The following is a 16,805-nucleotide window of genomic DNA, read 5'->3' on the forward strand; positions in this document are numbered from 1 at the left end:
ATGTACAGAAGCTGTGTCCCCCACCTCGCCCCCCCTCACCCAGACCACCTCCAACAACAAAAGCCTCGCCATGCGTCAGGATGCTTCTTCTTTTATCCTCCTGACACTGCCCCTGAAACTTTACGGGGGTGGGGGGAGGCTGAACTTTGACCTCTGGCAAGCGGCTAGACAAAGCAGGCAGACACTCCCCTCTGCTCAGCGGTCCTGATCACGCACAGTGGACTTGTTGAGCGCTTGTTGGATGGATGGATGCCTCAAACTGGTCTCCTGTAAGGAACAGAGACCCGTTCACAGTCATATTCACTGCCATACTTCAACATATATACTTTGGGCATCCAAAACATTTTTGGTTTTGTGAGAAGGTCAATCATTATATTTTGTAATATAAATTAAATACTGACCGATCAATATATTATATTGATGCAAAAATCATATTAAAAACCAGTATTGAGGATATCATCATATCACCCACCTTTAAAGTCAAATGGTAACAAAACTGGCGCACTTTGTCTTTAAGATGTTCATGAAGAACAAATAGACCAGGATGCATATAAATAAGCAACAGTAAAACAAGGCTGCACAATTACATCTGGAAAGCCTGGGACATTAAGATAAAATAATGTGAAAGTGAAAACTAATGTGAATCAGACAAAGATAAAATTCAGAAAAAAAACAGGATACACACATGCATGTATGGTGTTGGATTGATGTGACACAGTCATGTAGAAAAATGTTTCTCACTTTGTGATGTTGCATTAAATATAAATCTGTATGCTGTACACAGGCTACAGTACAAAGCCGTGAACACATACTGTACACATCCACCTACTTTATATACATAAAGTTACTGAGTAACATTTATTCTTTACTGCAATATTTACACTTTGCAGAAACACTTTGACTTGTACAGATTGAGACATCATCGTTGTTACTTTATACTTTATATATACATCTATCATTTTCTTGTATATATATCATAGTTAAATGTCTGTGATTATTTATCTTTTTTCAGCTTGCTGACCTTGTTTGTATGCCTATCCTCCTGAAAGTCGTCCATTGATCTGTGTGTAACACTTTTTATTTTTCTTTTTTTAACATGCGTACACATAATACAGAAATAAAGATCAGGTTTTCTGTGGTCTAAAAGGTAATACTTAAGATTCATAGAGAAAGGGATATAAGCAGTAGATGATCAGAGTGGACATGTTAGATTTTCAGGCTCATCTTTTCTAAAGACTGGGAAATTGGACTCAAATATGCAATCTAAGACAGCAGTCCTTTAATTAGGCCTTTCCCCGGTGTGTGGCCACTCAGTGTAATTCGCCATAATAAAACAATCCCATTGACTGAGTCTTGAACGAGGACAGGTGTGGTCGCTCAGGTGACTGTAGGAAACTCCCTCCCGTGGAGACGGACTGTCATCTGCTGCTGACAGACGGACCAGCCTACATTCACTGAGCGGCTCAAACCATCAGCTTCACCCACCGAGGGAGCAGCAGCACTCACTTATGGATGGACAGCTTATTAACCGCTGTTTCTGATTCAACGTGGCTTTGTTTTTGTGTGTGTGTGTGTTTGCTTTGAAACGCCGTTCGTCCAGAAGGTTTGAGTTCACCCTCGGTTATGGATCGACTGGATGCATGGAGCTTCAAGTCCAAGAACGTGGACCTGGAGGAGGATTTCTACTTCGACTACGGAGCGGAGGAAATAACAGATTATCAAGACCCCAGTGAACTTGTGGCTGCTTTGAAACAAAAGGAGGAAGAGGTTATTTTGGCAGCCCAGCTGGGAAACGCATTGCTTCTGGAAAACCGTCAGTTGAAAGAGCAGAGCGACAAACTTCATGAACAATACGCGGACAAGCTGGAGGTAAGCTTTTATTCTTCAGTGGAGCGTGGACTATTTAGTGTAAAACCAAGCTTTTTACATTAAATATATTTTGTGCAGAGATTTGGCGTCCTGGTTGCTGCTAATGCTTGAAGTGGGTTTGTGAAAGCGTAAACGTTTCCTTTCCTCAGCCACAGGCGTGTGAACTCAATAATAACGAATTAAAGTGTAAAAGTTAGATCAGACTGGAGAAGAACTTCGTCAACAACCTCATTTCAGGCCTCCTCCTCGTTTATCTTACAAACTAATTTGTAATTTTGTCACACTCCTTGTACTGATTATGGATCATGGATCTTCTCACTCAGATGCTCTGAATATGGTAAATATATAAAATATACAACCAGTTGGCAGCTTTTATTATTGTTATATGTCCTAATATAAGCTTTCAATGTAGTAGGGAGCAAATATTTGACTTTAATTCTGACAAACTAATGAAGAAAAAAAATTATGTGAATGTGGAGAGAAACCACATGAACAATCAAACAGTTTGATTTGAATCAGGCTGTACGTCATTCAGTATGTTCCTCATACATCTAATGCCAAGTCTACTGTCAGTTAGATATCATGTGTACTGTAAATATGCCAAGCAGCTGTCACTCACACACTGGCTGCTGCACAGGCAGCTTCGTGCCTCTGTGCTCGCCGTGTTTCTTTCAAGTTGTTCCATGAAGTACAAAAGCGTGTCAAGCTTGTTACGTAGACGAGTCGTCCTCACAGGTTGTAAAATAACTTGGCAACCTGCTGCTGCAGAATCAGATAAGTGTGACTGTAACCCCCCCCCCCAATGAGACGTCAGCAGCTGTTTTACAACCAGAGACCTGCATCACAGTATGTGTGTGTGTGTGTGTGTGTGTGTGTGAGAGACTGGGAGATGTTCTTTTAGATTTGATAAACGTAACCATACAGTCATGAAGCAAGAGACAGCAGGTGAAATGAGGTTGTCTGCAAACTTGTGTTTTTTTCCCCACACACCTGAGCAGTTATGACAGGCTAAATAATGACCTCGTTGCTTTTCTCAGGGTGAAGGCTGATGTCATCTTCAGATGTTCAATCTTTAATCTTATCAGGTGTGACTGGGACTTAAATCAGAGAGCTGGGTCAAACCGTACCGGGTGTTTCACTTTACAAAGTGCAATAAAGATGTGAGCTTACCTGCCTAGAGACGGATTCAAACATTGTTAAGTAACATGGAAAACAAGGCTGCAGCGAACAATTCTTCAAATGACTGTGCATTAACGTGCTGATTACTTTGACAGTTAATCGATAAATCAGTTGACCAGTTTGTACATTGTCACACAAGACAAAGAAAAAGAGAAGAGACAAGTCTTACAGTTGAAAATAGTTAAAGGAGAGAATCTTTTGGCAGCTTGGCTTGAAAAATGACTCAAACTGTTAATCATTTGTCAAAGTAGTTGTAGATTAATTTTCTGTCTTTCTCAACTAATAGTTTCAGCTGTAATGAATATGAAAACAGATTTGGCTGATATTTCTTCATAGTAGCACATAAATACTGTAAATTCTCAGTACAACCTCAGATACTCCATTTTCATTCATTCCAGCTGTAATACATGTCCCATGATCCTTTACAGCCCTGAATGAGGCTTGCTGGCCCATTTTGGCACTCAGGTTCCTTTTCAAAATAAAATGTTGTCGTCTTAACATCCCGTAGAAGATCAGGATCATTTACAAGAATGGTAGTTTTTAGCATAAATGGCTTTTGTTGAACTAATGTGGTTATGGTTTGACTTTAATCTTTCCGCTCCTGCGTAGGAGCTGGAGCAGGGCAGGCATGAGCTGCGGCTGAAGCTGGAGGGCTGCCAGACCCAGTGGGAGAGCCAGGTGGGGGACCTGGAGAGGGATGTGAGGGAGCTGAGCGCCCACGTCGAGCAGCTCACCCAGGCCCTCAGCGAGGCTGAGAGGGACAAGAGTCGAGCCCAGCTGGAGCACAGCGAGCACACTCAGCGACTGAGGGAGCAGCTCAACACCGTGAGTCCCACACAGGGGAGCCTTAGAGCCGAATTCAAAGAAAAGCTCTGACTGTGGCAGGTAACTGAGCCTCGGTGAAACAAACACCCGAGCTGGAGGTCAAACTACGTAAGACCGACTGTCATTCAATCCACTTGCTGAAACTCAGTGTCCTTTGCAGACAACAACTCCGGTATCAATGTGACTTAGTCTGATGTGTGTCTGAAGGCCAAACTCTCAGGCTGGTTATAGACTCACAATTTGTAGAGCAAGGCCATGACAACATGCTCACTTTTAACAGAAGACATTTTTTTCACCTGAGCAGGGAAGTTAGGTGGAAGTTGTCAGTCAGTAGCCATGAAACAAAGTCTGAGTTGATGCCCTCAGGCAAAGGGTCAGTGTTGGTGTGCAGCAGAATGGAAATGATATGTAAACGAGACGCCGTGATTTGGTTTTAGATGTGGGACAGAGAGAGGAAAGCATGGAAAGGTCCTGTACGATGCGTATCTGTTAACACATTAAAATGGAGCTTTGAACAATTAATTGAATAACTTATCAGCCAAAAATAAATTTGCAATCCTTTTTGAGTTTTTGAGCAAAAGAAAATGATTTTCCTCTCCTCTCTGTTTCCTGACTGCTGGTTGAAGAAAATGACACATCTGAAGACATTTCTCACAATTTCTATAACGTTTTGTAACCATTAATCAATATTAATTGAGGAAGGAAAATTGGTAGATGAAACAAATATGAGCTCATTATAAACTGTTTAACCAGATCCAGTTCAACTTTTAGATATTCCAAAATACTTGTATGGCATAATGGACAAAATCACTGGCAACAAACAGCTGACTCAAATCATTATCAGATGGTCAAATATGATGTGATATTTATGATCCTCATTGTTCAACTAAAGTGCACACTGGAATGAAGATCAAACTGGTTACATAATTTACAGCCTTTTAGCAATTAACCTTGAGGAGGTGATTGAATCATGCAGCTGGACAACCTTGAGTATTTTTCCAGCTTGAGATAAGTAATAAGTAGGGAATGTTTTACTGAACACGAGGGTGGTGATGTATTCCATTAAACATGACCGATTTCTTCGCAGAGCAGCTTTTTGCGTGTTGTTTCGAAACAAGCAGCAAAACTGAACTGGCAAAGTTAAAAATGAATCCAGACTGCAGTTTGCTCCCTCCCATGAGTCAAGGTCCACAGAAAAAGGAACTAATGTACGTCTTTTTCTCTCCTCGGTGGCCAACCTGAAAGACTTACTGAGGCAAACAGACTCCGAGAAGTTCAGGAAAAAGTCAATTTAGATAAAAGGTGCTATCTCTGTTCAGGCTGTTCAAGGAGCAGGAAGTGCAGAAAAATGTTTTACTTGGCTGTCTGGCATCAGATGTGGGTAACTCTGGACTCTGTGTGGCTGTAAAAGCCAGAGAAGAGAATGAGTGTGTTGGAGAAAGAAAGAGTGTGGAGGCGCTCCATGTCTGACGGGGTGAAGGTCGCTGTTGCGTCCGTCGCGCCGCTGCCTGTGCCGGTGAGTTGTGTCTGTACGTCTGTGGTGTTTGTACAGGATTTTGTTCTGTGTGTCCTGACAAGGCAAGAATATAGTGACAAGTCACAAGTTACCACTTCCCTAAGATGATGTCTTCCAGAGACTTCAAGTGTCTGACCAACAAAAGAAAACCTAAAGATATTCAGTTTGCTGTATTTGAAAACTTAAGAAAAGAAGAAAATCAGCAAATATTCACATTTGGTACCATATGGTAAATATTTCAGCTCTTCATAGAGATTTAGTTAATTTGTGTCCCAAAGTAGCCTGCATGTAATAGGAAGCAGAGATTCATTTTCACATGTTTATAAAAAGGAAAAAGGAAAAAAACAATCATTTACGGATTGCGAGTCTACTTATAATGAAGAGCTTGACACTCTGTACTCTCAGAGTGTAACCAGAGCATGACGGGAATCTGCAGCGTCTGTGTCGCACCACAGAAACCCGACACAGAGAAAGAATTCATCTCGTTCGCCAGCAACGGTGTGAGGGGGAAGCAGATGCATGAAAACAATGTTGACGTGTGCCAGATCATCACATGGTTCAGCGCTGGCTGTTTAGACAGTGACAGGAAAGGTAAAGTACGAGGGAGTGTGGAGTGACGTCGGCGTGTTTTTCTTCCCATCACATTTGACACAACACAGGTTGTCGTTCCTATTCTCGAAACACACAATGTGAAAATACTCAATAAGTTTATCTTTGTGCCTGATCACTCAGTAATGTTTAACGATTACATTTATTCAGTGGGACTCTGGAGAACCAGCTAGTTATTTACACTAAAAGAAGGATAAATGAGATAACGTATCCCGAAAGGTACGTTCAGGACACGGGTTTGGACCTGTGTCAAGTGAAACCAACTTTAACAGTTAGCCATTCACAGCTTTGGTTATCAAATGTTTACTCCATCTACTCTTGTTCAGTATGTGAGTAGGAATTAGAGTAGGAAAAAAAAAACTGTGTTTGTCCACCTTTTGTGTGCAAAGAAATGCAAAGAAAATTGCCTTTGGGTACATGAACAACACAACATTTCACATCCAAACAGGACACATTGATAGAAGCGACATTAAAAGGAGCACCAGGTACTCGATCACAGTTCATTAGCAAAAGAATTTTGATTGTCATACTTTCAAAAAAGAAAAATATGTGAACTGTTTTTGTTTTTGTCAGGTATGCCCAGCTAAAAGATAAATAAATTCCTAAAAATGAGTCCCACATTCATTCAGTCAGAAGTGAGAGAGGTTGTTGATTGTTGTCTTTTAACGTCTTGATTAATCATTTTGGCAATAAAGTCTGAGAGAATCATGGAAAATACCTGTTGAACACAGTGCCATCAACCATCTTGTCCGACCAAGAACACAAATCCCAAACGTATTTAGTTCATCAACCCGAAAGCAGGACGCATGTTTTCACTGAAAACATTCCACCATGAAATAGTTGCTGTTTTTTGTCTGTTTGATTGTTTGTTAGTTGTTTGTTTTTTTTGGCATTCATAGTCTAAATGGAGCCCAGGAATTAAGGGAAGGAAAGTCTTCTTATCTGCCACCTCTTCATCCCTTGCTTTCCATCCAGTGTCACTTTTTCACCTTCCCTCCCGGCTGTGGGTCGTCAGCGTGTTATTGGAAAGACTGTGACAAATCCTTCACTGTAGATTTCCGTTATTGTAAAAGGAGATGCCTGAATCGAGGCGTGACCTCTGTTCCCTTTACAAGCATCACGCAGCTCACAGTCAAGAAAGGGAAAGACAATATACATTGGGGAGAGATATAAATCTTTCATTTGCTCCTTTGATGTTGCCCCTCATACCCCAACAGCCCACCGTCCCAGGGGAAAGCCGTCTTTTCTGTGTGCTCCCTGAGGGCCTCGGCTGTAGCTTGGGTAGTCAGCTGTTGGATGCCTCAGTGTTTGGACTGGTGAGGGCCTGAGGCTCGGTGGGGCCGTGTGAGGGGATATCATCTTTGTGTCTCTACCAAATGGAGCGTCCTGCTTCCACTTCTGTTTTGGTGATTGTCAGTGGGTCGCTGCCTCTATTGTGGAAGGGGCCCCGTATTGACAAGACGATTTGGCTGTAATGACGACTCACGGAGGCAAACGTTCATCTTTAAGCCCCCCCCCGCAAAACATCTCCTCCTCATAGTGTGTCTGCATGCTACGTTTTGTTTTTGACCATCAGTGCCTGCTTTAATCTCGTCACACACAAACACACTTGCCACTAATTTTAGTCCTCACGCCTGCCTCACTTCCCCTGCGCGCTCCTGCAGACACGTACACACAAGCCGTCCCCTCCAAGTTTATCCACCGACACACTGTGGTCTGATGATGTCACACAAGAGACCAAGATGTCCTCTGCTCCATCTGCCGCGGAGGCCGGCCTTTCATCTTGTATTATGTAGTTGTGATGGGACCTGACAGCAGCCCGCCGAACTGCTGAGTAAGGGGAACTGAAGGTCCAGGATGGGGTGGGGTGGACTGGGAGGCTGATGGATTGTTGTGTTCACTGGGGCTTCAGAACTGGCACAATAGCACATCAAAGTTATTCAAAGTTTTTCACCAAAATACATTGCATTTATATTCGAGGCCTGACAACATGCTGAATGCATTTCCTGCCACATAAATCATTTCCAAAACCAGTTTTTACATTTTACATCCTATATGGTTTATATCCATGTTTGCTAGCCACCTCGGTGGCCACATTTCTTGGCTGGTTACTGCAATCAGGAATCGACAGGTTGAAAAGCATGAAACCGCAGCAGGACTGTTCATTATTTTGCTGCGTGTTGTTGCAATCACAATGTGATTTATCCTTCTCAGATACTTTGAAGAAAGTGGTGAAAATATCTTTATGTCAAACAACAAATAGCGGAAAGAAGAAAGTAGTTTTTTTTTCCTTCCCCTTTTGATCATCTTATGATCCCTCAGATTTTCCGTTTAGAGCTTGGGGACATGTTGCAACTACAAGACGGTACAGAAAACCATGTCTCATTCTTGTTATGTTGTGTGGCCCGCAGCATAAAAGACACATTTAATTTCAGTCACCTAATCCCTACCTTCCAGAGCGGTATCATATTTTTCTTCTTCTCATCTGGGTCTATATTACAGGATTTTACCTCAGAGGAACCTCATGCTATATATTTGGTTATTTTTAGATTTAAGATTATGGTCTCAGTTCTCTCAAAGCCCAGGCCTCAGGCGAGCTTTGTTGTGGAGTTTCAATTTGACTAACACAAACGTATGATTCCACTTTTCTTAGTTAGAGTTCTTGACTGAGTGAACTTTTTCTGTGCTTAAATCTCCCCGTAAAGCCTTCTTCATGTCTAAAAGTGAACAAAAAAAGCACAAATAGGGCCGTCCAGCAAATTCAAAAGCCACATCTCACTTTTCTTGTATTCCACCACTGAATGTCATGCTTTTGTGTTGTCTCTCTGTTGCGTGTTTGTGTGTAGGCAATGGAGGTGGAGAGAGCCATGTCCAGTGAGCTGCAGGCTCTAAAACAGGAGCTCCAACAAAAAGGAAGCCACAACAGGCTGCAGGATGAGGAGCTGATCAGTGCCATGAGGGAGCAGGTAACCAGCCTGCACAGAATATGTACAAGGCAGTAGACATCATTAATTTTAACTATTCAGCAAAATCATGTATAGTCAGCAAAGCTTCCCGGTGCAAGTCCAAGCCTCCTGATAAACAAAGCTGAGGGGATTCTGGCAAATGGTTTATGCACTCTCAAATGCATTTGGTTACTTGTTTTCAAGATAGAAATCCGAAGGAACATTCTCACATTAAATGTCTTTTCAGGAAGAATAAAGTCCAAAAGCATCCAAAATATTTTCTGCTCCCCTCTAAACACTCACAGATACCAACGCTGGTGGACTGATAGGATGGGATGATGGGAGTTAACCAGGGGAGACATAGCTTTTTTTTTTCTCATATTTAAGATGTGTGTGTTTTTCCAGGTGCTTCGTCTCACCCAGAGGGAGCAGGCGCTGGAGGGGCGTTTGGAGAGTTTGTGCCAAGAAAACACTGAGCTGAGGGCGAGTTTGGCTTCTTTACACACACGACTGGCGCTGCAAGACCAACTCAAACAGCAGCACAGCCAGCAGGTAGACGACGTACCTGAAACACACACACAGACAAGCCCACATAAAATGGCTCAGTGCACTTTGGTGCATGAATGAGAGAGCCTCAATAACAAAGGGATTTTCTGCTCCTGGTCTGACGGCCTGGGTTTCGGCGGGATTTTGGAAAGCATTGCTAAACAATCACCTCATCCCCGTCATTGTAACTTTCACTCGCAATTCTGGATTCCACTCATGTTCGTCTAGGCTCATGTTGGGCCGGAGGCTGGAATCTGGCACGTCAGGATTTTTCTCGTTGTGAATGCTGAAGTGGAAATGTTTGTACTAGTGTCTCGTGGCAGCTTTTTATAAAGCACATAGGCCTTGGATAAAATCCCTTTTCATATCCATCTCGTTTATCACCAGTATCATCTGAGTTTTCATAATGTTGTGTTATTTTAATCTTTATCATGTATTGCGTTTGTTGCTAACCTCACATTTGTGCCTGTGGGTTTTGTCTTCATGTTCGTGTGTGTGTGTGTATACATGAATATATACTCACCTCCTTGTGTTTTCAGCTAGCTGAGGCGTGGCAGGAGGTGGAGGCAGCACGGGGTCGTTCACAGCAGCTGCAGGCCCAGGTGGAGGACCTTCAGGAGGAGTTGTCCCTGCAGGAAACCAGGAGCCACAGAGACGCCTCCCTGCTGTCCGAGCTGGAGAGCAGCCTGGAGACAGCGGAGCTGGGACTCAGCAAAGAGGAGGTAGTAGAACAGTCTTTAACACGATCAGACTACAGTGTTTTAAACCAGTAGTGTATGTAGCCAAAGTCTGATACAGCTTAGTTGTCTGTGCATTTTGTTGTCCAAAATCTATTAATAACACATCAGTGGGCCACACTGCTGCACTGGCTGACATGCTTCTTCATGACAGTGAACATGGACACCTGTAGATTAGTTTGAACCAATCCTGACTGCCCTGTGCTTGTACAAGAAATAATCACTCAAAGTACCGAAGTATCTGTGGCTAAACATAGTTCTCACCAAATACACGATTTCCTCGAGATATACAGTATATAAGATAGGTGTGCAGCATTGCTAAAAATAGATTTGTCTACTGACATACCTTCATAACACCAAAAAGGTGTTCAAAGGTCGTGATACTGGAGTGATGACTCACAATATGGTGTTAGGAGAGAAGGAGTAATGGTTGTGGCTGGGAAAATTCTGAGCTGGTTAATCCTCATCCCCCAAATCCTCATTCAATCACACTCATTTAAGATTAAAGCCAAAAAAAAAAAAAAAAAAAAAAAAAAACGGTAAAGGTTTATAGGTCTTGGGGGGTGATACTGAATGTCTTTTCAGACTACAAGTCTGAAAATGAAACGAATCTGGACGTGATGAGTTAGAAAGAAGTGAGGGTACCAGGCGTCTGCGAAAAGCTCCTCATCTCTACTGCAGCTGATGGTGGTTAAGGACGATATGACAATATGCACTACGAGATGATAGGAAAGATTACATCTGTTGTTATTTTATCCGTAAACTCTTTTTCAGTTGTCCAGAAAATGTACAACATATGTCATGATCTAAAATGAGACTGAAATCGATTGAGAGGATTTTATCAATATCAGTCTGATGTGCTTTCATAGACGTCTCATGCTGCAGAGTAACCGTAATGAAAGAAAGTCTCTGCCCAGAAGGAGAAAGTTCATAGTTCATCTGAAAAATACAGCAGACACAAGCGTTGACCACAAGCCAGAGAGGCTTCAAGTTAAAGTCTGTACTCTAACTGACAGAAACACCAGAATAGTTTAGTTTGGGGCCGACTACACTGACTTTATCTCCATATTATGGAGGGAAAATTGTTTTCCTGTGACGACTGGAAACAAGAATATTAAACAAAGTCTTTCCTGAGAGACATGTTCAGTGAGATAACACAGTAATGGCACCAGAGAAACTATAAGCTGAATCTTAGGAAACGTGTAAGTGTTGCCGCAGTGAGAGGAACATGCTGACAGAACATTTTGTGCGAGTCCTCTTTGACAGTGTGACTTCTGTCTGACGCAAGGACACACTCTGTGAGGAGAAAGTGCGAAGCCCCTGATTTTCAAAGTGAAGATGCCACAAGGAAATATTACAAAAAAGCTTGTTGCACAAATTTGAATTATGTCCTAACAGGAAAACAGGAAAACTGACAGTAAAGCCAGGTCTTTTAATTCTCACTCTCTGTCTACTGTTTTTGTTTTGTTCGAGCAGGAAAATGGGCTATATAACTACACACATGAGTCACTCACTACATTTCCTGTTTGTCATAGACACATTGTAGTACAGTTTCCTCGCTTTACAGATTTCAGCGTCCCTTTACTGGAAACTTATTTTAAGGTATTATATGATAAACTCCCACCATATCAAAATTAACCTTTAAGATATCTTTGTTGAGTTCTCCTGAGATCACTGTTATCATGTGATATATTTGACTCAAGGAAGTTCAATAAAGCGATGAGGTAATCCGTGCACCTCCCAGTGTGTAAATGCTTGATGTCACTCAAGTGTGTAATGTACATAAAGAGTCCATGTGTCATGCTGAAGAGGAAAGAAGTGCTTTGTTTTTGGCCCAGTTTGTTGTGTCAGAGATGAGTTAGCGAGAAACACCAGCTGTGTTAATGTAGGCCAAATACACAGCAACATCCTCCGAGCTATACCAGTGGTGTTGTGAGGGTAACTAAACGCTTCAGTGTTAAGTAAGTTAACTCCTCCTCTCCTGTTCTGCTCAGATGAAGCAAGAAATGGAGTCCATCCTTCAGTTACTGCTCCCGCTGACCCGTCAGCTGAGCAGTGCAGGGAGGTCAGAGGTCGTGGATCAACAGGAGGACCTGCAGGCCATGCTGCACCAGCTGAAGGGAGCAGCTCAAACCCTGGCACAGGCATCCAGCCCTCAGGTGAGCAGCAGGGAAGGAGAGGAAGTACACGGTTAAAGGCTGACCTGGTTTGAAACAAAAGAACAACAGGAATATCACACTGCAGCCATTTTGAATCATTTTGCTTTACCCTTGTAGAGTATACATTTGTGCTGTGTGTTCTGAGGTTGATGAATAAATTTGATAGATGGATAAAGGCTAGAAACAAAGTATAGAGCATAAGCTGTATACTAAAGATGTGTACATTTGTGAAACAGTGCAGCGCATTTTCTGCTTTTTTAATTTGATTATGCATTTGTGTTTCTTTTTAATCTATCACTGCACAAAAAGCACAGCTCTAGAAAGTAGCCTTCTCACATACTGTACCATATCCATCCACATCCATTTATTCACTGTTTCGTCTCTACCCTCTAGTGGCAGTTAGAGCACCGTTGTGTTGACCCACTGAACTACCCTGAAGGACTGTGTGTCCTTGTTTATACCATGGATGCCAGTGAACTGTTGTAATTAATAGCTTACATGCTTTGCTAAGCCTCTATTTGCCACGGGCAAGCATATACAATTTTTCAGTTTAGTCTCATGGCGCATTCAGTTCAGACCAGTGACAGGTGTTTATCACTGTAACTGAATATTCCTGCCCATCCTCCTCCTCTCCTTGGAGCACCATGCAAACAGGCCAGTGCCACAGAAACTCCTTTTGGTGTAAATCTCTGTGAATGCACAGCCGTCACCTGATCTCTTTGTTAATGTCTCCGTCCCAGGAGCTGAATCGTGCTTTTGTCGACAGGACGGGTGATCAGTGTGGGAATCTGAGTGCAGCACAGGAGCTGAGAGATCAGGTAACCCAGCGTCAAACATATCTGTCAGGGAGGAGTAATGTCGATAGAGGCCCTTTATGTTGAGATTTGGCTGATTGGATACCGGCCTTCGGGGCGGCTGTGACTCAGGACGTAGAGTTGGTTGTCCACGCTTTGTTTTCAAGTTTGGTTATTTATCACCTCAGAATTATTGATTGCTACCACCTTTAATTGGGTTGAGTTGTAAATCAAGTGTGTGGCCAAATGTAACACCTGAATTGTTCCCAAGTTACATCAAAATATCTTTAGGTGTCATTCAGTCACATGATGTTTATTGTTTTTGTGATAAATTGCAATTTAACTCATCAGCAGGCAAAACATATGCATGTCTGTCTTGTCCAAAAAACTCCAAGTACTAACAAGGCTGTTGAATACAGCAATTCTGAACCCAAACTGGCTTGTTGTATGAGCACAGAGGAATTAAAAGATTTAATGAAGTAAAGAAAAAGAAAGTTTAAAGAAAACATTAATTATGTTGTGGCTCCTATGTTGTGGCAGAAACCGCTTAAGTACAACAACAGTGATGGATAAGTTCAGTTTATTTCTTCTCCCTACAGAACGTCCAACTGCAGCAGGAAAACGCCGAGCTGAAACACAATCTCCAGAGGGCGCAGGAGCAGGCTGAAGTCGTCCAACAGGCCATCAGAGACCGGGATGAAGCCATAGCCAAGTGAGAGGCCCAATATTCTTCATTATGTTTCTCAATCTAAAGTATAACTCAGAATATTCAGGTTCTATTCAGGTTTGTTTGCTGTTCTTGACTTTTATCTTGAACAATTCTGCAGATTCAATTCTGTTTTGTTAAATATTCATAAAAAAAATCAATTAAACACTAATTACTTTTAGTAAGACGAGTTTTGAGCATGATATATGACTGTGATGTGACTGACAGGTTTTTTGACATTTCTTGGTAGGAAAAACCTGATGGAGGTCGAGTTGGTGAGAAGTAAAAACGACATGATGTCCCTGAACAACCAGTTATTAGAAGCCATCCAGCGTAAACTTGAGCTGTCGCAGGAACTGGAGGCCTGGCAGGTGCTGTCCCTGGTTTTTCTATAAAGCTTTTTTGTCCATCCCATCTAGTCTGAATCCCAAACTCCACAAATCATCTCTCATGCTGTCTTTTTGCCACAAAGGTCCTTAGAATCTGTAATGTCATGCGTCATGAAATCTCTAAACAATACATTTGATTTACACCTTTAAGGTCTGCATCGTAACTGATGAAAAATTCATTTCTGAGGTATGCTGTCTGCAGCTTTAGCAATAATTCGGAGATGGATGTATCTCAGCCTTGTCAGTGTGAGGGGATATGAACGGCAGGTGTCTTTGTCTACGAGTCCTTCTGCTGCTGAGTCACTATGCCAAGCCGAGCCATCTGCCAGAGGGTCTGATCTGTTGTGTTTTGATGAATATGATGCAGATAATATTAGAATCAAAACACTGAAAACATTTTCTGGAGACTTTTTTTTTTTTTTTTAGCAGAAATATGCTTAAAATCATTCACTGAAAAGACAATCTGTTAAAATATTCCTTTTGATTTCTAATACAAAATAATGGACAATAAACATAGGTACAGATACAGACTGGTATGAGAGGCAGACGGTCTACTACTGTAGCCAGACTCATCCTATAAGAACATAAAAATACTTTTAATTTGATGGAAGTATAAATAATATAAATAAATTAAATATGATACAGATACCACATATTTAATTTTAATGATTCGAGGGCCATGTTGAAATGCTGTTCTTGCCCAACGTGAAACACCAGACTGAGTCCCTGCTCCTCAAGCTTCCTGCTCATTTCCTCCTCCTTTCCACTCTTCTTCAGGACGACATCCAGATCATCATCAACCAGCAACTCAGGTCCCAGCAGCAGTCGGAGCTTCCTCCGAAGAAATCCACGTCCAACGGCTTGTCCTTCTTCCGCAGGCCCAGCAGGACGGCCTCCACCTTTACACGCCAGCCCTCCTCCTCCTCCTCCACGTGGAGTTCAGATGTTAATCAGGACAAAAGCCAGTCCCCCTGGAGGGACTGGTTAAGACGTGGGAATGGTGTGCAGTATGGCAAATAATGGACACTGAGTGCTGCACCTTCCTGAACATCATGTATGGTGAAAAGAAGCCATAAAGACACTTTTAATTCAGTGATGAACAACAGAGTCTCTTTGGACAAGCACTCGTCACATAGACATTTGGTTGTACGCATTTCACCGAGAGGCTGAGCCTTCCTAAAATATAAACTGTGACAACCTGAAACACTAACGTTTTCACAGAACTACATGTTTGCTTGAGACTGTAAATATTGTGCCTTATTTTGTAATATTCGTATTATTGAGAATGTGAATGCGTGTCTGAGACTTTATAAGGTGTTACATGATAGATGTAGATCAGTGGAGAGTCTTTGTTCAGATTATTTAACGTCACAGATAAAAGAGGATTATGATCCAAACATAAACGATCAAAATGTTAATTTGTCATTGTGCTGAATTTTGTCTTTACGTACCAAGTTGGATGAGAGAAGTTGCATTTTTACTGTCAATCTTACTCAAAAGCTAAATATGTAAAACTGCTGATTGTATACGAAATGCTATGTTTTCATGTACACCAAGAAAGCTGTTATTTTTTATAACTGCATTTTTGTTTGTCTTTTGAGTAAAAAAACAAATATGTTCTCTGAATGATGACTTGGTGTACTTTGTGTGGCGCATGTCCGTGTATGTGTTCTGTGACTCAGTGTTCAATATTAAAGCTGCTTAGCACAAACTGTGTTGTCTCCCAAGCTGTCTGACTGACCATTTCAGAAATGATTGCTGGTTAATTTTGCAAAACTTCAGTTTGTGTTAATTTACTCAAGGTGACAAAGTTTTAGAAAAGCATCAGTGTATCAGTCTTATAAACGTTCTCCACTCCCGTCCTCTTTTGTCTCATGAAGAGAACTTGATCAAGGAAACACAACAGAATAAAGAACTGAAAAATTTTGAGTTTCAACAGATTTTCTCCTGTACAATATCAAAATGCAGCTCTGGCCAAAAGGATTGAGATTGTTTGACAAATACACAAATTGAAAATAAGTGTCTGCATTGTTCAAAAACTGGAGATATGCTCAGTGCTTCGTTCACAAAACATTCAACCTCCTTGACATTTCAGACGTTTAGTGGTGTTGTTGCTTCGGATTGTGATGAAATTATTGAAAATGAACTGGAGAGATCTCATTTACAGTGGTAGAGTTAATTTGAGTCAAAGATCAATAGCAGTGATGTGACGATTACATCACTGACTGCTGGAATGCCTGCTTTGCAAAATTCACATAACTCTGATTTGGAGAAAAAGAGCTTTACATGAGTTTCAAGACATTTGCCATCCAGTCCAATATCCCCTGCTTTTTACATGCTAAAAATGAAGGTAAAAAAGATGAGATTATCACTCTGTGTCTCTGTTAGATTTCTGCTTTAATGTATTTAACGAACACGTTCACTTCCTCTCCAGCTGTGTGTGAGAATCTTCAGTACTGTATGATGTGAAAACGAGTTTGATAGCAGTACGGAAAAAGTTGCAGGAAAGTCAGACCATTTTTTGAAATGGG

At 41.6% G+C, this 16,805-nt stretch overlaps 1 protein-coding gene across 2 annotated transcripts; it reads left to right on the forward strand.

Annotated features, from left to right (window-relative positions):
• The first annotated feature begins 1,377 nt into the window (after window positions 1-1,377).
• si:ch211-235m3.5 (BICD family-like cargo adapter 1) lies at window positions 1,378-15,986 on the forward strand. 2 transcript variants are annotated; one of them, XM_046389022.1, is made up of 10 exons: window positions 1,378-1,869; window positions 3,658-3,873; window positions 8,845-8,964; window positions 9,349-9,495; window positions 10,029-10,211; window positions 12,221-12,385; window positions 13,126-13,203; window positions 13,779-13,891; window positions 14,136-14,256; window positions 15,052-15,986. In XM_046389022.1, exons 1-10 carry the CDS (start codon window positions 1,624-1,626, stop codon window positions 15,292-15,294), a joined length of 1,632 nt encoding a protein of 543 aa, XP_046244978.1. In that variant the 5' UTR covers window positions 1,378-1,623; the 3' UTR covers window positions 15,295-15,986. The 2 variants fall into 2 exon arrangements, with proteins under 2 accessions (XP_046244978.1, XP_046244979.1); XM_046389023.1 differs by lacking the exon at window positions 13,126-13,203.
• Window positions 15,987-16,805: the final 819 nt, after the last annotated feature.

Source organism: Scatophagus argus, chromosome 5 (genome assembly GCF_020382885.2).
Source record: "Scatophagus argus isolate fScaArg1 chromosome 5, fScaArg1.pri, whole genome shotgun sequence".
Taxonomy (NCBI): domain Eukaryota; kingdom Metazoa; phylum Chordata; class Actinopteri; family Scatophagidae; genus Scatophagus; species Scatophagus argus.